This window comes from Nycticebus coucang, chromosome 6, assembly GCF_027406575.1.
Source record: "Nycticebus coucang isolate mNycCou1 chromosome 6, mNycCou1.pri, whole genome shotgun sequence".
Taxonomy (NCBI): domain Eukaryota; kingdom Metazoa; phylum Chordata; class Mammalia; order Primates; family Lorisidae; genus Nycticebus; species Nycticebus coucang.
The window spans coordinates 88,433,472-88,456,956 of NC_069785.1; the positions used below are offsets into that span (position 1 = coordinate 88,433,472).

The 23,485-nt window shown below is 52.5% G+C and overlaps 1 protein-coding gene across 1 annotated transcript in view; it reads right to left on the minus strand.

The window, feature by feature from the left end:
- LOC128588776 (A disintegrin and metalloproteinase with thrombospondin motifs 7-like) overlaps positions 1-22,769 on the minus strand; it is a 36,639-nt gene extending 13,870 nt beyond the window's left edge. Inside the window, 12 exon segments of the mRNA XM_053595588.1 lie at positions 490-635; positions 1,031-1,123; positions 2,049-2,193; positions 11,439-11,582; positions 12,886-13,035; positions 13,865-13,989; positions 14,340-14,423; positions 19,145-19,341; positions 20,334-20,499; positions 22,235-22,404; positions 22,407-22,589; positions 22,724-22,769. Of these exon segments, the coding sequence (XP_053451563.1) occupies positions 490-635; positions 1,031-1,123; positions 2,049-2,193; positions 11,439-11,582; positions 12,886-13,035; positions 13,865-13,989; positions 14,340-14,423; positions 19,145-19,341; positions 20,334-20,499; positions 22,235-22,404; positions 22,407-22,589; positions 22,724-22,769 (1,649 nt within the window).
- Between the last annotated feature and the right edge of the window lie 716 nt (positions 22,770-23,485).

Consider the following 23,485-nt stretch of genomic DNA (forward strand, 5'->3'; position numbering starts at 1 on the left):
CAGCCCCAGCTGTGTGTTGCCTGTGGCCTAGGTGCAGGGCTAGACACCTTTGCTGTGTCAACTGCATTTATACCTGATAATGACTTCATCTGCTCCATTAAACAGACAGGGAAACTGAGGCCCAGAGAAGGGATGCAGAAGGCCCTTGCCCAAGGGGTGAAGAAAGGATTTGAGCCCTGATCCATCCAGGGGCTATGCTCCTAACCACTGCCCTCTCCTGTCCCTCCAGCTGCTGCTTTGTTGAGTGACCTCTGGATGAGTCCCTCCCTTCTCTAGACTTCAGTGGTCGCAGACCTGCAAGGGAGACCCTGTCAGCCTCCGAAACACTCCCTGGAAGTGACCAAATGTGGCCTAGACACTCCAGGCTTGGCCATTATAGGGACACTCCTAAGAGCTGGTGGCTGGGACATAGCAAGCTCCACACAACTGGCTGACTCTGCTTGAGTCCCTCGATCCCACACTCTGGGTGCCCCAGGGCCCCACACTCACGCAGGCTGTGTGCACTGCCGCTCAGCGCTCTGCACACCCACGCCACAGCTCCGCGAGCAGACGGACCAGGCACTCCAGCCAGACCAGCCACCGTCCACAGCCTCGGGCCGGGAGCCCACAGGTACACGTTCCCCATTGAGACACCACTACCGAGACAGACAGAGGTAGAGCACCCTCACTCCCAAGCCTGTCAGTCACCTGGATCACCAGTGACCCTAGTGAGAACAAAGTGTGAGGGAAGGCCCCAAAAGGCACAGAGGAGAAGGATCAAAGGCGTGAGAGAGGCCTCCTCACAATCACCCGTGCCCCAGGCCACACGGTGGAGCTGAGCAAGGAATAAAATAAGGTCCACATCCTGACTCTGAGCTGAAGACTTCTCAGAGAGTCATGGAATCAAGCCCTGCCCGCAATGCCTCAGTTTTGCAGATGGGGAGTTGGGCCATAAAGAGCTGGGGTCTGCTGAGAGCACAAGCAAGATCGCAGGGTAAGGTTGACCTGAGGTACAGACATCCCCACAGCTGGGGTTGGGGACATCCCCTACCTTGCTCTCCCCGCACCTGGTGCCGTCCACGGCTGCATCCAGCTTGGAGTGACAGGTGGTCCCCACGGAGCACCAGAGTGTGTGGCAGACATTCTGTGAGGAGGAGGGCACACTCTCACCCCCTCCCCTGGGTGCCCCAGGGCCCCGCACTCACGCACGCTGTGTGCACTGCCGCTCAGCGCCCTGTCCCCTCCCTGTCCCCAAGAGAGTCCTCTAAGCACCCCTCCACATGGTAGGGATCTGCTGCGGACATGAGCACCCCCAAAAGCCCCCACTTACTTTCTTTTTTTTTGAGACAGAGTCTCACTATATCGCCCTCAGTAGAGTGCTGTATCGTCACAGCTCACAGCGACCTCAAACTCTTGGACTTAAGGCAATTCTCTCGCCTCAGCCCCCCAAGTAGCTGGGACTACAGGCACCCACCACAATGCCTGGCTATTTTTTTGTTGCAGTTATCATCATTGCTTTAGCTGGCCTGGGTTGGGTTTGAACCCACCAGCCTCGGTGTATGTGGCTGGCATCCTAACCACTGAGCTCCGGGCACCACCATCCCCCACTCATTTTCTGTCTACTCCCACCTCCCACCCACTTCCTTTCTAGACCATGTGGGTTGTGGGGTCCCTGGGCTGGGACTGAAGCAAACCCGAAGAGCAGGTTTGCAGCTCAGAGTAGCCCTGCCCACTCCTCTAGAGAGACCCCATTAGAAGACCCCTTCAGGCAGTCTCAGGACCCACAGCACAGCTTGTCCTTCCCTCTGCAGGCCAGCACCAGCAGGGTTAAGGGACTTCCCCTAAGTCCCACAGTTCGCAAAGGATTGACCCAGAATTCAGACCTGTGGCCACTCATCCTGGGCCTCTCCTGCAGGCCACTTTGTGTCTTGAGTTGTCATACAGGGGGACTAAGCCCAAGCCAGACAGGGCTCCTCCCAGGCTGGTACGTGTAGGCCACTGAGGGCTATGATCGGAGGCTCCTGTCCTTTGGGTCCCCAAAACCCCCCATGCCAGATGTGCTCACTCACATCCATGTCATCACAGAAGGCAGAGTAGGCCCCGTACTGAAGGCGGCACTGGTGGCTCACATCATAGAGGACACCAGGTGGTACTGCAGGGAAGTCAATGACGTCCTTGGCAGGAGGGTTGTCCAGGCACAGCCCCCACCCACGGCTAGAGAGGTCAGATGGGAGAACATGGTGAGGGGACAGTCTGTGAAAGCTGCAAGAGGCCTCGGTGCCCAGGAGAGCAGGTGAGGTGAAAATGGCAGAGCCCTGAACTTTTTGGGGACTTCCAGGCATTCTTGCCCCCTCTATGCTGCCCCCAAGCCCAGTGAAAGGCTGGACACAGGCTATTTACGTACCCTTCTCTAGCCCCACTGACGAAGCCTCTCTCCTTGAAATGCAGCCAAAGGGCTCTTCTCTCAGAAGGCCTCCTAGACCATCAGGCCCTCACATGGCCTCGCTCTGAGTCTCTGAAGCTCCTGGCCCCAGCCTAGACCTTGGAGCCAGGCCAGACAAGGGTCTGGAGAACATCATGTCACAGCTGATTTGACAGAGAGCTTCTGACAGCTCCACCCGGGCAGAGGCCTAGGGCCATCTGTGGAAGGACAAGCTCCCTGCCCTGGGAGAAAGCCCACGGGCCATTGTGCCGACCCCTAGCCAACCGTGGGGCTGGCCCCTGCCTGCCACCCCCTGCCTTCCTCTAGCCAATGATCCCTGGCAGCAACAGGGGCAGGGCAGACCTGAGCAGGCACAGTTTGCATCCATCACAAACTCCAGCTGGTAGGGTGGTGTGAGACAACGCTGCTCAGACAACGGTACAGAGCAGGGAGTGTGGAGGTGAAGGGCCTGGCCTATGTCTGCTTCTGCCACTGCCCCGCCCTGTGCGCTCAGGAACAACTACTGCCTCTGGGACCAGGGACCATCCTGCTATCCTTGCTGGGTCCCGGGCAGGCCCCACTATGGTGACACTTAGGAGCAAGAGTGCCCTGGCACGCTGACCAGCCCACCCAGGACTCCCTGCTGTCCTGAAGAAATTGGAGGGTCTGGGAACCTTCTGGAGGCTGCACTGACTATGGAGAATTGAGCCAGGAGGACAGTCAGGATTTGGGGGAGACCCAGGCAGCAAGGACGTGGACAGAAGCAACAGAGGGAGGCAGGACTTTTGGAACTTGAGGCCCATGGTTGGGCAGGGGTGGGCAGCACAAACCCTCTGGTTCTCTAGGTTGGGAGGCCTGAGGGCAGCTAGTGCCAGGCCAGCAAGCCAGGATGCGCATACACTCATGGTTGGGGCAGGCAGGGCTAGAGGAGGCACAGATAAGGAGGGTAGGGGGACAGATCCTGGGGTCTAGCAGGGAGAGGAGATACCACAGGGTGCAGAGAGGCTTGGGAGAAGGTGACGGGGTCAAGAAGCAAGGCCAGTGCTGCTAGCAGCAGGTGTGGGGCCAGGCTGGGGGGAGGCCAGGCCCTGGAATCCTAGATTCCAGGTTTTAGCCTGGAAGCTGGGAGGCGAGGGGAGGGCTGGGAGTTTTGTATGGTCTCTAAAGTCCCCTAGCCAGTGACAGGCCCCTGGCTCCCAGAGATACAGGGAACAAAGCCAGGTGACTAGACTCTGAGTCTAGGGGATCCTCCTGGAATTAGCCGGACCTGTGCTGGCTGGAAATGGATCCCTCTAACATGGGAGTAGGCAAATGACATGGGATGTAGCCCTTGTGTCTCAGGTGAGCACAAGCTAGGCTTGGTGTGTACCCTCCCATTTGCGCCTCACAAGGTCCTGAGCAGAAGACTCTAATTAGTATCTTTTCTACACACACAGGGCCCAGAGCAGAGTCACTTGGCCCAGGTCACATGAAAGGAAAACGATGGCCAGGATCTGAAGCCAGCGCCACATCGTGTCCATCTCTGGGCTGCCCCCAGCACAGGGCTCCTCCCCTCTAGCCACAAACCCACCTCAAATACTTCACCCCAAATATAAGTTCAGATGTGTGCCAACTGAGGCCTGGAGCTAAGAAGGGAGTATCCAGGGTGTTCCCAAAGCTTGAGGCTCCCAGGGCCTGGACCCAGGACAGAGTGTCAGCTGTGGGTGGTGGGGTCAGCACAGCCCTGGGTTTCCTCCTCCCCTCTAGTGAACTGTGACTCAAGGATGTGGCCCGAGGCTCACCCTCTGTGACCCAGATCCAGCCAGTGGGCTACCTGACACACGATGAGATCTCTGATGTGCCCCAGCCCAAAACCACCCTTTGCTTAGGGCTGGACCCAGTGCGTAAGGGCCTGTTCCTAGGCAGCTGGAGTGACAACCTGTCAGGCCCACGCTGCATGTGTGAGAAGGGAGGGGGCATGAGGCAAAGACTCTAACAGGCCCCACAGGACCCATGGCCAGAATCAGGGCCATACTCAGGACCAGGTACTGCTTGGGACACTGGAAACCCAAATTTCACTCTCTGCTCAGCTGTGGATGCCTGCAGCCCTGGGCCACCCCTCACCCTCTCTGGGCATTCAACTACTCATCTGAAGAGTATAAGAGGCTGATTCCAAAATAAAGATATAAATAGCACTGTCTCCTTGGGAAAAATCACACAGGCAGCCAGCAGCCGGCCCTTCCTTCCTGTGGCTGGCCCACTGCCAGGTTTCTCATGCTGCTGACACATGCCAGGGTCCCCAAGCCAGTCAGCCTTTCCCCTCTGCCCCTCTCCTCATGCTAATTATAGTGGGGCTGGGCAGTCCCACAGAGATCACAGAGTCGCCCACCTCCTATAGGAAAGACCTGAGTGCCTTCGTCTCTCACCACTCCCGGTTCTGAGTGTGGAGTTGTAGGTGGTGAGGCCACAGGGCCCCACACACGATTGGGCCTGCCTCTTTCCCTCAGACACCCTGCTGCCAGGGCCTCTCCTCCACAACCCCCATCCTAGCTGAGGCTCAGGAAATGCTGTGACCTCTTCCCTTAAAGCAGTTCTCAGCCCAGAAAGGTTCTTGGAGTTTTTCAGGCTAACCTAGGACTGGCTCTGGAAGCTTCCCTCCAGGCCTCTACTGCCTGCTGAAGATGCTTTATTCTACCCACATTCCTGGTCCCTGGCAGGCCCTGCCTCCACCGCAGCACCCTTCTTCCGCAGGCGTTCCCACAGGCCTGTGGAGGGCAGCTCTAGGGCTCCTTCGCCAAGAGGCGTTCCCCTGATCCCACATCCCACATCCCACCCACAAGAGCTATCTGCCATAATTTGTTATCTGCTAGTTATCCCGAACTGTCATCTGTCTTTCCCCCCCAGCTGGTGAGGGCCTTGAGGCACCACATCTGTCACCCTTGCCACTGTACCTACACAGGGCCTGCCGTGCATGGGTGTCTGTGGACACAGCAAGACCAAGAGTTTGCATTCAGCCTTGTCTGGGTCTACGCAGTCCGATAAACGTCTATTTGCAGGAAGCCGGGGGGTGTACGGTCCAGTGGGGTAGGGTCTATGGCTGCCTCTGAGATTCCCCTGAGCCCCAGAACCACTGCCCAACCCCCACATTTGGCACTTTGTATAAATCCCACTCATTCTGTCCCCCAGCCCGCTGAGATGGGGCCTGTCCTCTTTCTTGTCCCACCCTCTGCTATGAGAGAGACTGGTACCACTCTGCCCACCTGGGCACCCCCTTGCCTTCCACCTTCTTCTGGGCCCAGGGAACATGCTGCTCCTTGATTCCCAGGATGCAGAGGGGAAGACATAAAATGACCTGGGGCAGAGATTCTCCCTCCCAAGCACAGCTCCACTTGTGGGGCACACATCTTTCTTCCTAGTGCCAAGGCTCTGGGAGGCCCCAGTGCCCTGGCTCTCACCCTGTCCCCCACCCTCACTCCGGGCCCTGTGCCAAGTCCCTCACACATTCCAGCAGCTGAATGAAGACAGAGACTCATCTGTCTGTCTGTTCTGGAGCCAGGGTGCTGGGTGGCACCCTGAGAGGGGACAGCTGGGAACAACCCCTGGGGCTGTGAGGGGGTGGCTCTGATTCTGATTTTCCAAACTTTCTCTCATTCTCCACCCCTCTCTGGGGGAGGAAACACACTCTTCTCCCCATCTTTGCAGGACCGCTTCCCTGGTTCAAGTCCAGCATATTAGTTCAATACATAATAGATACTATGTATTGAATACTTAGCACATGGTTGGCACTGTGCTAAACATTTCACAAGCTTGCTCATTTAATGCTTGTGTAGGGTACATGACACCCCTGTCTTTGGAGGCTTAAAGGATAAAGCAACTTGCTCGCCAACATGAGTGAGCCAGAGTCTAGCTCTTAACCATCAAACTAAACTTCTTTCTCTGCTCCCAAACCCACTCCCCACTCCAGGAATCCCCCTCCTACCAGGGGGCCAGCATCCTTGCTCGCTCTTCTGCCTCTAATGGATCTGGTCCATCCCTGCTTAAACCCCACAGTGAGTGAACTTTAAGAAAAATGTGGCACAATGAGCAGATTTATCTCTGCTCCCTTCCAAAACCCCACTACAGTGAACATGGAGGAATAAACTAGGCGCAAACCCACAAGGGCAAAGGGTAAGGGAGAAGTGATTATGGCAAGTGAGAGATTTCAACAAAGTTCTGGAGGCTAGAAAGCAGGAGGGGTGGGGGGAGCAGTAGCAAACTTGGTGGAGTACCTGCAGGGAGAAGCCACCCACAGCAAAGCAGGAAAGATTCAGGAATTAGAGTCCCAGGAAACCCAGGGGCCTGGGGGCCAGTAGGACAAGAAACAGAAGGCTGGTTGAAAGTCTGTGAGAACCAGCCAGACTCAGGGTGCCCTCCATAACCCTGAGTGGCCAGGAAACTGCCACCTCCCTGCCCAGTGAAGGCCAAGGGTCACTCTCTGGAAAGCTGAACCAAAAGGATCTGGCCTAGGAACACCAGACACAGATGACAGCCCAAGGCAGAGGGATTTTACAGAGAAAAGTGAAACGTCAGGACACCTGCCTCTTCCCTATTTGGATGCCTAAATGCTGCGGCCACACCTACACTCTCCCAGGAAAAGACTAGAGGAGTTTCAAGCTATAACCCAGTTACAACCTAAGAATAGGGAGAAGGGGGAAAGGGAGGGGAGGGAGGGGGGAGGGACGGGGAGGGAGGGGGATTGATGGGATTACACCTGTGGGGCATCTTACAAGGGTATATGTGAATCCTAGTAAAAGTGGAATGTAAAGGTCTTAGCAAAATAACTAAGAAAGTGCCACAAAAGCTATGTTAACTAGTGTGATGAAAATGTGTCAAACGGTCTATGAACCAAGTGTATGGTGCCCCATGATCATACTAATGTACACAGCTAGGATTTAATAAAAACAAAAAGACTAGAGGAGTTGCCCCCCACCCCCACCCCAGGAAAACTAACTCACTGAGAACAATGACCCCAGAGACATTTTAGGATCTCCTAAAAAACAGCCCTATGTGTCCTGCCCGAGTCCATAGGCCTCCCACCGGCATATCTATGTCTCCTTCTCACAGGAAAAAAATGTCCAAGACGCTTTAAGAAAAACTTTAACATGAAAGAAATTTAATTTCAACTCATTTTATTATTTTGGGGGACAGAGCCTCACTCTATTACCCTGGGCAGAGTACCGTGGCATCAGCCTTGCTCATAGCAACCCCAAATTTTGGGGTCAAGTGATCCTCCTGCCTCAGCCTCCTGAGTAGTTGGGACTACCGGCAACTGCCACAACGCCCTGCTAGTTTTGATTTTTTAATTTTAGTAGAGATGGGGTCTCACTCTTGCTCAGACTGGTCTGGAACTACTGAGCTCAAAGGATCCTCTTGCCTTGGCCTCCCAGAGTGCTAGGATTATAGGCATGAGCCACCATGCCTGGCCCTGAATGCTTTTGTAAAAAACAATCCATGGGGCGGCACCTGTGGCTCAGTGAGTAGGGCACCAGCCCCATATACTGAGGGTGGTGGGTTCGAACCTGGCCCCAGCCAAACTGCAACAAAAAATAACCAGGTATTATGGCGGGTGCCTGCACTGCCAGCTACTCAGGAGGCTGAGGCAGGAAAATTGCCTAAGCCCAAGAGCTGGAGGTTGCTGTGAACTGTGATGCCACAGCACTCTACTCAGGGCAACAAAGTGAAACTCTGTCTCTTAAAATAATAATAATCCAAAGGAAACAAAAATATTTCAGAGAGAAGAAAAAAATAAAATCCATTTAAGTAATCACTTCAGAAAGATAAAAGACTGTACCAGTGAAAGAGGAACAGGATTTAAAAAAAGGAATATAGGTCTGCCATCTCAAATCTGAAAATGTAAGATCTGAAATGCTCCAAAACCAAAATGTCCTCAGTGCCAACATGATGCTCACAGGAAATGCTCACCAAAGCATTAAGAGATTTTGGATTTTCAGATTTGGTATCCTGAACCTATAATGCAAACGCTCCAAAATCCAAAAAAAATCCTAAACCTAAAACACCTTTGGTCCTAAGCATTTTCACATTATGGGTAAAGATACTCAACTTGAATTCAGTGAATAAGAAAGTTTAAAATTTTTAAAGTAAAACATAAAAAAAATTAATAGAAGGGTTGTAAGATGAAAATAAAGTGGATGTCTCCCAGAAAATAGAAAGATAAGAAAGAGTAAAATAAGAAAGTGAGAAAACAGATGAATATTAAGAGTTCCAGAAAAAGGGCAGCGCCTGTAGCTCGAAGGAGTAGGGTGCTGGCCCCATATGCCGGAGGTGGCGGGTTCAAACCCAACCCTGGCCAAAAAAAAAAAAAGAGTTCCAGAAAAAGAAAACAGAAGATAGAAAATGATCAAATAAATAATACAAGAACATTTCCAAGAACTGAAAGACATGAGTTTCTAGATTCAAAGGGCCCAATGAGCAGCCCCCCAAATTAAAATAGACCAAAGCACATAATTGTGAAATTTAAAATCAGAAGGAAGGAAGGAAGGGAGGGAGGGGGCGAGGGAGGAAGGAAAGGAAAAGAGAGAACAAGTGAAAGAGTGAGAGAATCCTAAAAGTTTCTCCATAGTTAAAAGGTAATATTCAAAAGCTTGGGAATCAGAGTGGCATAGGACTGCTCCATAGCAATGATGGAAACCAGGAGACATTGGAAAAATACCTTTGACATCTGAGGGAAGTAAATTCTAACCTGGAATTTGATCTCAAATCAAACTATCAATCAGATATAAGAAAAGAATAAAGATACTTTCAGAGAGGCAAATTGCCCCTCTGCACGCTTTCTCACAAAGTTACTTCAGGATGTGCTCCACCCAAACAAATAAAAAATCAAAAAGATACCCTCCCAAAAGTAGTTCCAGGGATCTGGCTGTGCGCCTATAGACAGTGGTTAGAGTGCTGACCATATACACTGAGGCTAGTGGTTTCAAACCCAGCCCGGGTCAGCTAAACAACAGTGACAACTACAACAAAAAAGAGCCAGGCATTGTGCTGGGCACCTATAGTCCCAGCTGCTTGGGAGGCTGAGGCAAGACCATCCCTTAAGCCCAAGAGTTAGAGGTTGCTGTGAACTGTGACACCATGGCACTCTACTGAGGGTGACATAGTGAGATTCTGTCTCAAAAAAAAAAAAAAATAGTGGCAGGTATCTAGGAAACAGGAAGCCCCTCCATGACAATCTTAGGGTAGGCCTAGAAAGCAACCAGTCCAACCCGGAGGACACAGTGAAGTTGGGGTTAAACCCCAGGTAAAAAAGGGAGCTGGATTATCTGGTAGAGATTGCTTTCTAGAAAATTGGATTAAGAGACATTATAGAACTGTTAAAAGACATGGAAGACTTAGAGAGGCAAAGAAAATCAAGTAAATAAAAAGACTTGTTCTTAAAATGAAATGTCAACATTTGGTTCATGGATGAAGACTTACACAATCATAATAATGAAAACAATGACTATGGACCTAAAGTACTTAGGTTAACACTATACTGAGATGGGAGGGGACAAACATTTGTGCAGGAAATAATGTGGAGTGCTAAATGCCAACCTTCTAGGTGATATCTCAAGAATCAAAAAATAGCAAGCGAGGAACGCTTTCTGGAAAAGGAAAGTAAGTATTTAGAAAAAGCCTTAAGAGTTAAGCTTAAAAGCGAGTGCCTAGAGAAAAGCAATGGAGAGTAGGGAGGGGCAAGGCAGGTAGGTAATTTAATGCTCTGCCACTGGCACCTCGCTTAGTATCTTTGACTTTGTGCTTTGCAGGTAAAGTCTTTCCTCTGATGGGACAAAGGGGCATGTGTGTGAGCAGACACCGCCAGGTCCGTATCCACCATTCCTTGCCACCTCACTTGTATCTAGCATCCAATTTGCCCCAAAAGCACAGAATCTACAGTGTGCAGGGTTCAGGGAGAATCACAGCAAGAAGACAAGCATGTTGTGTCTAAGCCACAAAAGGGGGAGAGGGATGCTGAGAGGCCACACTTGCCATTTGAATCAGAAATGCAGAAAGAAGGTGATGACCAAGGAGTTCTGTCATCCTTTTTATCATGTTCTTCTCTATATTAGCCAATGACTACACTGAAAATGATGACTACAGGAGGAGAGGGAAAGAGAGGGTACCCCGTTATTCCCTTTCAGTCTTTCCTTCCTCATCAGTAAGCTGAAGGTAGACAGTGTTGGTAGAGTGTGCATGTGTCAAGGAGTGAGATGAAGCCCATCCAGTTAATTGGCTTTCTTGTTTGGGGGGTTATTTTTTTTAGATAGTTTCACTCATTTGCCAAGGCTGAGTGCAGTGGCATCATCACAGCTCACTGCAGGCTCCATCTCCTGGGCTCAGGTGATCATCCCACCTTAGCCTCCCAAAGTGTTGGGATTACCAGCATGAGTCACCATGCCCAGCCAGCTGTATTAGTTTTGTGTAGCATTTCCACTGTGGTAGTATATATGAGCTATGGGAGATGAACGGTACAATTTCGGTGGTTCTATATATAAGTTAAACGCTCTCATATTTGCACCTAAAACTGGAACTGCACAAATAGAAATGAGAGGTAAAATATAAGTTTCTTACATAGAACATTAAATGGCAAATAAAATACACCACAACAAATTAAGAGAACGCAAAAGAAAGGTCAAAGCTTTAGAGTTCAGCCCTTGAGAAGCACTTTCTCCCTGCATTTCACTGGCCCACGGGCTGGGCTGCGCCTCCTCTGGCTTCATCTCCTTGGCCTACCTCGCCTTTCCCTGAAAACTACTCTGTTTCTACATGCCTGCAGGTCTCTGCACAGGCTTCCTCTAGCAGAAGGAATTTATCTCCCTTCTGGACAATTGTGAACTTGATCAGACATCAAGATTTAGCTCAACTGTCCCTTCCAGGAGGATGACTGGGACCCCAGCCCCACATCTTTATCAGGTACCCCTCTAAGCTCCCCTCCCATACCCAACACTGCAGTGACACTGCATCTCCCTCTTGGACTGTGACCTTACATAAAGTGTGGGTGCCCCAGGCTGGGTGAGGGACTTACTCGAGGAACCTGGTGACGTACTCTCGGCTGCAGCGGGACCAGGTGAGGGAAGCAGCGTCGTACAGGAGCTGTGGAGACATGATGAAAGGCCGTTTCCCAACAGGCTCACAGTCATTGCCGCTTCCGTCATGCTGAATGCCAAAACTGTGTGAGAGCACAGGCCCCAGGGGCAGGTGAGCCGGAGGGAGGCTATCAGCCTGCCCCTCCCCCAGAGACCTACGAGGTATACAGTGTTAATTCCCAGGGCCAACTCTGCTACCCAATGGCTACGGTCTTGAGAAGGTCACATGCCCTCTCCGAGCCTCAGTTTCCTCAATGCAAAATGAAGGTATGACAGCTAGTGTCCCGAGGGGTTCCACTTTCAGGTGTACCCGCCTGAGCCAAAAGTGAGGGCCAGGACCCAGAGCAGCCCTCTCTTGCCCAGGGGTTGGCCTGACACGACCCCTGCAACCTCGCTGACTTAAAAGCAGTCCAACAGGACCCCCCAGACCCCACCTCCCCGACACCCAGCTCCTATCCCAAGCCTGTGTGCTGGAGTGAAGGGAGATAAGCTGCTGCATCACGGAAAAGGCCCAAGAGATCATCCCCAGGAAGGACAGGAAGAGAACAGTGGTGCCAGGCACCATGCTGAACACATTCGGAAACGCTGTCTAACTCACTCTTCATGATTATCCCCAGAGAGGCCAAGGAACTAACCCTGAGAACACAGCCAGGATATGGCAGAACATGGCAAAGTGAATCCTTCTATTGCCATGAGCAACTTCAGGGACCCGCAGGAACGGCCATCACCCGGGGAACCCACACATCTGAATGGATTACCCCAACACCTCTGACCAGCAGAGCTGAGAACCTGCCTTCATCAGCTTGCTGGACAACCTAAGATGCTGCCATATTCACCAGATAAACAGGGTGGGCACAGGTGGCTGAGGCTGGGGCCACACTCAGATGTGAGGGCCCCAGGCAGCAGTATCAGTCAGAGAGCTTTGGGCATGACTGAATCCAACCCCCTCAATCTATAGGAGGCACTCAGAGGCCCAGAGAGGGCAGTGAACTGGCCTAGGGTCACAGAGAAAACAGGAGAGGGATGGAATAGGGACCAGGATGGAATAGGAATCAGGAGTGAAACAGATAAGCACTAAGGGCGCTGGGGTGAGACAGCCAAGGACCTACAATGACTTGGGACTTCCTGTCCCATCTCAACCCCCTTCACACAGGGCTCACTCCAGGCCAGTCCCAGAGGTACCCTGCAGGCCTGATTGACAGTGAAGCAGCCTGGCTGTGGGTGGGGACAGTGCAGGGGCAGTGTGTGTCCAGATCAAGATGGAATTCCTTCCCCAGACAATTTTCTTTTTTGGGATTTTCTGACCCATGGGCTAGCTGCCCAGTGCCCCCAGGTGGGGAGGGTGAAGCCAGGCTCTTGGCATGGCAATGAGGGCAGGCATAGTACCTGTGCCCAAGCTCGTGGGCCACAGTGAAGGCCAGCGGCAGGCCTGTGTCCTCGTTGATGTTGCAGCTGCGGTGTGGCTGGCACATGCCCGCCACGTGGGACAGGCCCAGGGTCTCGCAAGGCTGGTTCATGGCTGCACACAGGTCCTTCCTGCACAGGTAGAGAGAAGTGGCCTTCAGGCTACCCAGACTAGTGCCAGGCCTATTGGAACTGAGGAGACCAGGGAAGGGCCTCCACTGACCCAGAGTAAGAAGGACATCACCTCCTACACTCTGTGATGTCAGGCTGGCACAGTGGCCATCTGGGGAAGTGGGTGCCCTCATTGACACACAGCACACTGGGTTCCATTTGGGCCTGGGAAGCAGCCTTGTGCACAGAACAATGCTGGTCACTGTTCTGACGAGGGTGCCCAGCAGAGGGCCAGTAACTCTGCCTGGAGTTCACAAACTCTGCCTGTGAACAGGGGATGAGGAGAGAGGGTGAGGTGGCTGTGACTCTCAGGCAGGTGTCCTTCTTACAGACATGCTCCGTATCCAGACTGCGAGGGTAAATGTTTGACTATACAAGGGATAAACTGCGCAGAACTGAATGTGCCGCACGTGCATCCAGAACACATACATGCATGCACGCAGAGAACTAGTGAGGGCTAAGCAAGTCCGCGGACCAAATCAAAACCAAGTTCCTGGTTGGGATGCTGTGAGATGTCATCACCAGGACAAACAGAGCAAGGGCACATGGGGCCTCTGTGCTAGTTCCACATGAGAATCCACAACTATTTCATTATTTCAAAATAAACAGGTCCCCCTCCCCCAAAGGGTGGTGGAATCCAGCCTCGTAACGAAGCTGTGCAAACTCTCTTCACATGGGGCTCCCCTAGAACGGGTTGTGTCCCCCAACCAGCACTTCTCCCTCAGGGTCAGGGAGCACCGCCCTAGGCACGGCTCTCCTGTCCCTGAGCCTGCCTCTCCCGACTGGGCACCTGGTGAGCAGGATGGCAGTGTCGTGGTGTAGGGGGTGGGCGTCTCCCTTCATGTTGATGCTTTTCTGCCACTTGCAGAAGCTCCGCAGGGTGTTGTCAGCATGGTGTGTGATCTTTAGGTCCTCCTGCAGGCAGATAGAGCTGCTCATGCTTCCCCTGGGCTCCAAGAGAGTCAGACCCAATTCTTCTCCACAGGAAGGCAGGAAACCAAGGCCTACAGCGGCAGTGCTGGACAAGCAGCAGGCCAGTGGCTGCAGTCCATCCTCCCGTCTCACCACCCCTCCCGCAGGCACCTCCTAGGAAGGACCTGAGACCTGAGAGAGACCCAGCTGGAGAGCGGGGGGTGACAGAAGACACTGCTCAGGCCAAGGAGGCTATCCCTATGCCTTTCCATACAGAGCAGCTCAGGCAATGGCAGGAGAGCTCTGGCAGCTGATGCCCACTGCAGGGACGGATGGGGCCACAGGCCTCTCACCTCCTCATCCTCCAGCAGGACCAGGCGCACAATGGTGATGTGGATGGGGTTCCCAATGCTTGGGTCATGAAACAGGCCGGCCACCTGTCCAAGAGATGGGGGTCAGACTGTAAAGAGGATATAGGATATGGGCAGCCCACCCGGGGAATGCACACCCATGCTCACACAGGGTGCTCACAAGGTGCACACAGGCTACACACCAACACGGTGCCCATGCAGCGAAGCATGTCCCCACATCTGCACATGTGGTGCTTCAATCCAGCAAGGGCAAAACCTGGGGGGGAACAAAGCCTCTCAGGCCCCTCTTAGGACCAAGTGAGGCCTTCCTGAGCACTAGTGTGGAGTCTATTTGCAAGTGTCACCTCCTCTCAGCTCCGACTACCCAGTGCTGGCTTCTTGGCCCATCTCAGGGTGCGAGTCCTGCTAACTGCCCAGGCAGTCAGCCTGGCAGTCCTTCTTACCCTGGGAATGTCAAGACCAGCAACCTCGAGGTGATCCCTCCCTGAGGCATAAGACCAGGGTAGAGCCTAAAAGGAGGTAGGGTGGGGCAGGCACATGCCACTTGAGGCTGCCCACTGATTTGCTGTCCCATCCTCCCTGGGGCTGACAGCCATGTGGCCAACGGGGCAGGTGTGCACATCTGGCTACATGGGGGCTCTCTACAGAGCTCCAGGAAAGAGGGCCACCCCGAGGGATGGAAGGTATACCAAGACACAGGGAAATGGGTGGGGAGAGATAGCTTCCCTTTTAAAACTCCCTCAGAACAAAAATGAGGGACAGTTATCAGTGGGCAGAGATAGCAGGACAGATCAGTTATGAGTTGACTTCTAGAAGTGCATAAAGAACAATTTTATATATATGTATATATATTTTTATATACATACATGTATACATATATATTTGTTTATATGTACATATATAAAATATATATATATATATATATATGTTTGGGTTTTTGGGGGATTTCTTTTTGGGAGACAATCTCATTCTGTCGCCCTGAGTAGAGTCATAGCTCACAGCACCCTCAAACTTTTGGTCTCAAATGATCCCCTTGCCTCAGCTTTTCTATTTTTAGTAGAGACAGGGTCTCGCTCTTGCTCAGGCTGGTCTTGAACTCCTGAGCTCAGGCAATCGACCCGCCTCAGCCTTCTAGAGTGCTAGGATTACAGGTGTGAACCACTGCACCTGGCCTAGAAAAATAATAGTTAAATAGGAATCGATAAAATAAACACTGTTAAGAGGCATGAATGTCCCTGGTAATGGGGATGAGCTGCACTTTTAGACAGGAGTTCAGAAATGGTGAAGCTAAACAGTGATGTATCAGAGCTCAGTGCTAGAAGCCTCAGAGCTCCTTCATTACTTTCCCCCCCACAGCCAATCAATTTTGCCTCCGAGTTGCACTTGAATCTGTCTCTTCCCTTCATCCCCAACACCACTGCCCAGTCCAAATCTGTATTGCCTCTTGTCTAGTTAGCAGTTATGGTCTTCTCTGAAAAATCCCATAATTTTGCATGGCCACCTGCAGCCTATTAGTTCAGTCATCTGTCTTTGAAATGCACACCCAAGGACACCATGCCTTTGCTTAAAGCCATAGGTGGTTATTCACTGTCCACAGGGAAGGGACAAAAGTCCCCTGCCCAGCCAGCAGGCCTCTATGGTCTGGCTCCTGCCCACTTCTCTGGCCAACCCTATCCCTCCAGACCTCCTGGCTCCCTGGCTCCAACCTTTCAGTCTTTTTGCATCCTGTGATTCTTCTTAATGCAGGGCCTGTGCAGGAGCTGTGCTCCTAGGCCAGATCAGCTTTTCAGGCATCTTCCCCAAGTTGTCTTCTCCCCTCTCTCCAGCTCTCAGTCCTTCACTGTGTCCTCTGGGAACCTTTATTCTACCCCACATTCCTAACGCACCATGAACTTGTCCTTCCTTGCACTTTCCTCTATTGTATATTCATAGTCATCAAGGTGACAGTTTTATAAATGTCTGTCTCCCTGGCTGGACCACAAGCTCAGTGAGGACTGTGTCTGTGTGGACTCCCTCTTACAATCTGGCACAGGATGGGCATTCAAGAGATATTTTTTGAATGAACGAATCTTGGGCACTAGCTTAGTATTATCTAATTAAAAAAAACAGTGGAAAATAAGAAAAGTATCTTAGAGAAAGTCAGATCAAAAGAACAAGTCTTTGCTGGACTACAGACACATAAACTTGGCATCAGTCCCCAGCAAAGGCTTCTGAGGACTCCAGGCCCTTGAGGGTCTGCTAAGACCTGCCCAACAACTGGGCCATGCTGTATCCTGAGTCAGAGCTTAGTGCCATCATGAAGCCCCTCCATCAGCGTGCATAAATAACTTTCTTGCTGTCTCCCAAGAAAGATGGGGCAAAATTGGCACCAGGAGACACTGGAGGTAGGTAGAGTCTTGACTCAATGAAGAGATGCTTGTTAATGGCATCAGGTCAGTACCAACTATTTTTTTTTTTTTTTTGGAGACAGAGTCTCACTATGTCACCCTCAGTAAAGTGCCATGGTGTCACAGCTCACAGCAACCTCCAACTCTTGGGCTTAAGTGATTCTCTTGCCTCGGCCTCCCAAGTAGCTGGGACTACAGGCACCCGCCACAAGGCCCAGCTATTTTTTGTTGCAGTTGTCATTGTTGTTTAGCTGGCCCGAGGCCAGTTTCAAACCTGCCAACCTCGGTGTATGTGGCTGGTGCCATAACCACTATGCTACAGGTGCCAAGCCAAATGCAGAGTATTTTAACTAGATAGATGACACCCAGGGAAGTTGAGCCCTCTTGCAGGCTTGGAGAGCAAGCCAGGGCTAGGCAGTGTTATGTGAAGGCAAGATCTGGAGGTTACAGGTGACACAGTGACAAGTGCTCCTCAAAAATGGCCTGTGACCTCAGAGAGAAAGAACAGAACGGGGAGTAAAAATTGGGGTAGAGTGGGACCTGTCTTGCTATGCTTGAGATAAACCCACTTGAGCTCCACGACTCTGATCTGGGTCTGCCAAGGAGAAAACACTGTTATCTGGGGCCTGGGAAGCACTGGTCAGAGAAGTGAGGCTGTCCTGTAGGTGGCTGTGGGGCTGAAGGTCAGATACTACAGCTGCGAACATTGATCCAAGCTAATATGTACAGTCCCTGGGCTGGGAATGTGATATGCATTATCTCCTTAAAGGTGGGCAAAATTATCTTCATTTTACAAATGAAGCAACTGAGACTCAAAGGAAGGGTAATGCTGGGATCAGAATCCAGATTTCACTGCTTTATAGTCCTTGCTCTTCTTAAATTTGGAAAATGCTGCCTATTCTCTCAGGGATTCTCAGTGCATATCAGCTTTGAAGGCTCTGAGAAGTCCTGCAGCAAAAAAAGTCTCTTTTACTTTTTTTAACCCTGGGAGGCCAAATTTACTCAACAAACTTACTCAACATGGCTCCAGCCATGTTCTTGAGTCTTTCAGGCTGAGAATGGGAATGAGAGGCCCTCAGGGCCTAGACACCTGGCTTACCCCACCCCCTAGCCCAGGGCCAGACCCTGCTATCCTGCAATCATCCCTCCTAAAGCCTGGCCTTAAGTGGTTGCCCTCTCTGGGCAGATAGGGCTAAACAGAGAGGCTTGAGCTGGAACTTCAAGGCCTGGCAGAAGGCTACAATTTTTATTCCACATGGAGCAGGGAACCAAGAGGGGAATAAAGTCATGGAGACCTGGCCCAGAGCTGTGCTTGTTGAGGAGGACTTAATAGTGGGGATGTGATACCAGAAGAGATGGACAGGGCCTTCTCTTCTCTATGACCCTGGGCTTTAGGGCGTCAACTAGGGGGCAAGATACTAGATGAACTCACAGGGTCTTTCCTCCAGGGTTGCAGGAGATGAGCTGCTGGCTTGGGGACAAGCAGCACATAGGACTCCCTTAGATGTCATCCTGCCATAGAACACATGCCCTTACCTTGCCCCAGCGACCCAACCCAGAAGAGAGACACGGTTGGGCAGTGGCCTGCTGACCAGGAAGCCTGCCAAGAATGCCAACAACAAACACATTTCTCCCAGGGGGCTGTGGGCAGCAGCTTGGCAGCTTGAGACCTCCCGCCTGCACATCCAGGGCTCTGTTGTCAGATCCAATCAGGCACAGAACTCTGAGTGGGTTGAGGAGACCTGGCCTCTCATCCGGCTCTGCTCTACCTTGTATGACCTAAGCAGGTCACTTACCCTCTCAAGCCTCTGTCATCTCAACAGTCACATGGGGTCAAGAACAGTTTGCCAACCCCACAAGGTACCATCATCATGCCTAGTTCACAAATGAGCAAGGTGAGGCTCAGACAAGGAAAGTGACTTGCCTAAGGCCACGGGCCAATGGGCAATAGAGCTATACAGATCCTTCTGACTCTAACATGTACGGCTGTCTCGGGCAGGGGCTGGTCAGATTGGCATTTCTGTGTCTTCAGCATCTAGTCCAGGTTCTGCCACAAATGAATGAATGAACCAACTAACCTGTGAACTCCCCGGGCAGGCACAGGGCCACGGCTGCCTCAGCCTCCCCCTCTGTCTCCCTCTCCGTCTCCCAAATGCCAGCTGAGCTAGTATGGTGACATGACACACTCTGCCCAGGTTCTCTCCTAGAGACACCCAGCCAGCAATCCCCTCCTAGACTCAGGAGCTTCAAGACTCTCCTTCCTATCTGACGTCCAGACCTGGGTGTGAGGTTCAGCCTAACAGCCTTCCTGCTCTGTACCCAGCCCTGGTAACCCACCCCCCAACACCAGCCCCCGAGGTCCCTACCACACCTGTTGCCTCCTGCCTACAGCAGCCTCACCATGTTCATGATGGTCAGCACATAGCTCTCGATTTGTGGCTGCCCGTGGTACTCTACCATTTTGGCATCGGCAACCACCAGGGTCTCTACCCACTTCTCCTTGCTGACCGAGCGCTGGTGTAGACGCCTTGACCGCTGCTGCTGCCATTGCTGCCGCTGCTCCCAACGCTCCCGTCGAGACTCCAGGTCCAGGGATGCTGTGGGCCCCAGACAAGAGGGTTAGCCACCAGTGGACTGGCCCTGGGCATATGTCATCTCCTCACTGAGCCCCCTCTGGAGCAATAGGAACCTCCCTGGAACCAGAGGTGAGGAGCATGGATGCTCCAGACCTAGGTGTGTGGCCTTGGCCTGGTCACTTTTCTTTGCTGATCTTCCTCACAGAGTGACCTCCAGGGGCAAATGAGATGCTGGGTATAAACACAGTAAAGGACCGAGTCTGTGTGAGGAGAGCTTCTGGGCCTGATAGCTCCTGTAGCAGGCCCTGCATCATTCCCTCCCCCACTGGGAGTTAGTGAATCCCAGCAAATGCAGACCCCATAGTCCAACTGCTAGGCTGCCCTCTGATCCAGGCCTGCCCCCAGAAGAGGAAGTACATCTGTGAAGCTGAGGAAACTGAGGCCAACAAGCATGCCTCCGTGGGCATCTGCTCAGCAAACAGAGCTGTGGGCAGCCTGAGGCTGGAGTACCAGCTGAGCAGTCCCCAAACACCAGCAACCCTTAGTGGACAGCTCCTCATGGTGACCGCCACCACTACTGCCATCTCCAGAGGATGTGCTGGGTACCACGCTACAGCTCTCAACCACAGAGGTCAATTATTCTGCATGGGAGCAGGGTGGGAGGAAGTGGGATCCTCGCTAATGCACACTGCAGGAAGAATGGTTACTAGAGTCAGAGGTGCTACAGGCAAAGGTGGGGAGGAGCAGTGGGGGATGAAACCCTGAAGTGGGGAGGCCGGTGAGGTGGGAGTGAGGGAGGGCAGCCCAGGCATTGGCTGGGGCACACCTGACCGGCAGAGGACATAGCTCATGGCACATTTAAGGGCACAGGCTACGGTGATGTGTCTGTCTGTTTATCCATCTGTTTTCCTCTGGTACAAAGAAAACTGAACATGTTGAAAGGGGCTTCTAGAAAGGGCTTTGGATATCCTAAGCCCATTCGCTGCACTGGAACTGGCAGCAGAGGAGCATACTTTTCACCCCACAGGTGCCTGGAGTGCTGAAATCCTCGCTCTGTGCTGGCCTCTCTGGTGCTTGGTGCTTATACACCACGTGGGGCTGCGCGTGGCCAGGCTGGGCCGGAACACCTTCCAGGGGCTCAATGAAGTAGTCCTCGCTGGAGAGCTGGAATACACCTTTCTGGAGAAAAAGCACCAGGGCCAAACAGAGAGGGCTGGCTCTCAGGTGCTCTGCCCACCCTTCCCAAGGCCCACCTGCCTCTGAGCTCACACTGTGCCCACCACCCCTGATCTCAAGCCTTTGCTTACACTGCACCCTCTGTCTGGAGCATCCTACCCTGCCATTTCACCCAAAGGCTTCAAAGTGGAGCTCAGAAGCCACTGCCCTCAGATGCTGTTCCACACACCCACCCCATCAGGGGTAAGATCTGACAAAATGGCCTCATCTGTAGAGTTCCAGGCAGCCATCCTAAGTCCAGGCTATTTTGCATCTCCTTTGCATGCCAGCCATCTCTAGCCACTGTGCCCCTTCCCAGGTGACCAGCTTCTGACCTGCCCTCAGTCTCCCTGTGTGATGAATCACTCCAAAGGCAGCTCAGTCCACAACCAGGCCATAGAGATGCCCATGGCCATCAGGACATCCTGTTCCCTGGGTCTAAGGCCAGCTAGAAAAGGGAAACTGGCAAGGATGTCTTGGGCATATCCACTGGCATTCAGAGAGTCTAAGGAAGAGAGGGGCTTGGGAAGTATCTTTGGGCAGCCGGCCACCTCCTGAGGAAACTCAGGACACCAACAGGGAAGAAGGTTTTACCTTCCTCAGACCTCCCCTCATTGGCAGAATTCTGCCCCTTGGATCGTACAGGGCCAAGGAGCCTGGATTGCTCCAGGATCTGAATGCAGACTCCCCCACTGGGTAACTAACTAGATGACCTTGGGCACGTTCTCTTAACATGGGAATGACCGTCCATAAATGAGAATACTTTGCTGAGCAGACAGGCCTTTAAAGGCCCAGACGTTCCACAGCCTGCAGTTTGGCCTGTACTGCCATCAGGCCATGCACCACCACAGCCCATGGCTTTTGTCTAAAGCAGGGGTCCTCAAACTGCGACCCACGGGCCACATGAGGCAGTGTGATTGTATTTGTTCTTGTTTTGTTTTTTTACTTCAAAATAAGATATGTGCAGTGTTCATAGGAATTTGTTCATACTTTTCTTTTTTTAACTATAGTCCAGCCCTCCAGTGGTCTGAGGGACAGTGAATTGGCCCCCTGTTTAAAAAGTTTGAGGATGCCTGGTCTAAAGGCTTTAAGCCGAGGGCCCTGCAGGAACAGGAACAATGACTGGCTGAGTGTGCGCATGTCCCCCACTCCTCCCACACCCTTCAGAGCTGGGAGGGCAGCAATGGTCACCTCAATAGGCACAGAAAAGGCCCCACCCTGCTGGGGTAGGAGCTGCTCTAACCTGCACATGATCAGGGGTGGCAATTAGGGCTTCGTGCAGAAGCCAAAGGAAGCTCTAATGTGGGCAGAGGCACTGGGAGGGGCTTCTCACCACCCCCTGCAGAATGGCTAAAGGGAAAGGGGTGACTGTCCTGGAGAGGGGTCTGTGAAGGAATGGTCCTGACACCCTAAAGGAAGGGGCTCAACTACTCTCCAATTACATAATCCAAACAGCAGTTCTCAAAGTGGGATCTCTGGACCTGCAGCTTTAGTGTTACCTGGAAATTTTTCAGAAATCCAAGTGTTTGGGCACCATCCCAGGAATACCGTCAAAAACTGCGATCCGCCAAGGCCTACGGGATCACTCCCATCTTATAGTAGATAATATAGGGGCAGAGGACACACGCACAGGCAAGGCTGGTGGCCGCCCCCCATCCTGCCACCCCCACCTGCCTGCGCACCCTCCGGGCGCACTCACCATGCCATCACAGGCGCTGATGGCCGCCAGGCTGCCCTCAAGCTCGGGATCCTGCACCTCGCCAAGCAGGTGACAGGCGGGGGTGCGGGCCCGGATGTGCGCTTGGCCCAGGCCACCTCACTGCCAATTCTCACTCACAAAGCCAGGCGCCAGCAGGTGAGGGTTGGCGGCAGGTTGAAGTGCAGCTCGCATCCGCGGTACTGCAGCTCATAGAAGGCGGGAACGTCGTGGTGCGTGGACACGTCCCGCTTTCGCAGCGCGCGGGGCCACAGCTGGTAGGAGAGGAAGGAGCCCCCAGCGTCCACGCGCACTGGGTGCACGATATCCAAAGTTGCCCGGCCCTGGGTTGGGTGCCCTGCGAGGAGACAAGCACAATAGCACCTAGGTCCAGGGCAGGGCCTTGCGGGTCCCCAGACACCAGAGGGGTCACTGCCAAGTGCGCAGCTTGAGTCAGTCAGAGCACCTGGATTCAGATTTTAACTGTGCTACCTGCTAGCTCTGCTAGTTTAATCTTTCGGAGCCTCAGTTTCTCCATTTGGATTATTGCAGTAACTTTTTTGGGGGGACATAAGAGTTGCACTCTATTGCCCAGGCTACAGTGACATGGTAACAGCCTAGCTCACAGCAACCTCAAACTGCTGGGCTCAAGCCACCCTCCTGCCTCAGTCTCTCAAGTAGCTGGGACTACAGGCACCTGCCAGGACCCTGGCTAATTTTTCTATTTTTAGTAGGGATGGGTCTCCATCCTGTTCAGGCTGGTTCCCAACAGCTGAGTTCAAATGATCCTCCTGCCTTGGCCTCCCACAGTGCTAGGATTAAAGGTGTAAACCACAGTGGCCAGCCTACCTTTTCTATTTGTCTGTTTTCTTCACCTCCTCCCAATGTAAATTCTAGGAGGGCAAGAATCTTTAATCTTAAATCTGTTGAAGATTTAAGTGCCAGAAGTGGTGTCTGGAATGTAGGCATTTCTCAGCCTTTGCTGAGTGAACCTGTAGAATGGGCATAATCGAGATTGTGGGGAGGACAAAAGGAACTAGCACTAGCTGCTCCATATACAGCAGGGCCTCCTGCTGATTGAACATGATTGCAATTGTCAGGGTTATCATTAGCCTGGAGAGCTTAAACGTGTGTCCTCAGGTGCCTGCAGTTCCGTGTTTCCAGGCTTCCTGGGATGGAGAGATGGAGAGAGACCACCCAGGCAGGGCTCCCTGGCCCTTACCACCATCACTTCAGTGGAGTAGCTCTAGGATC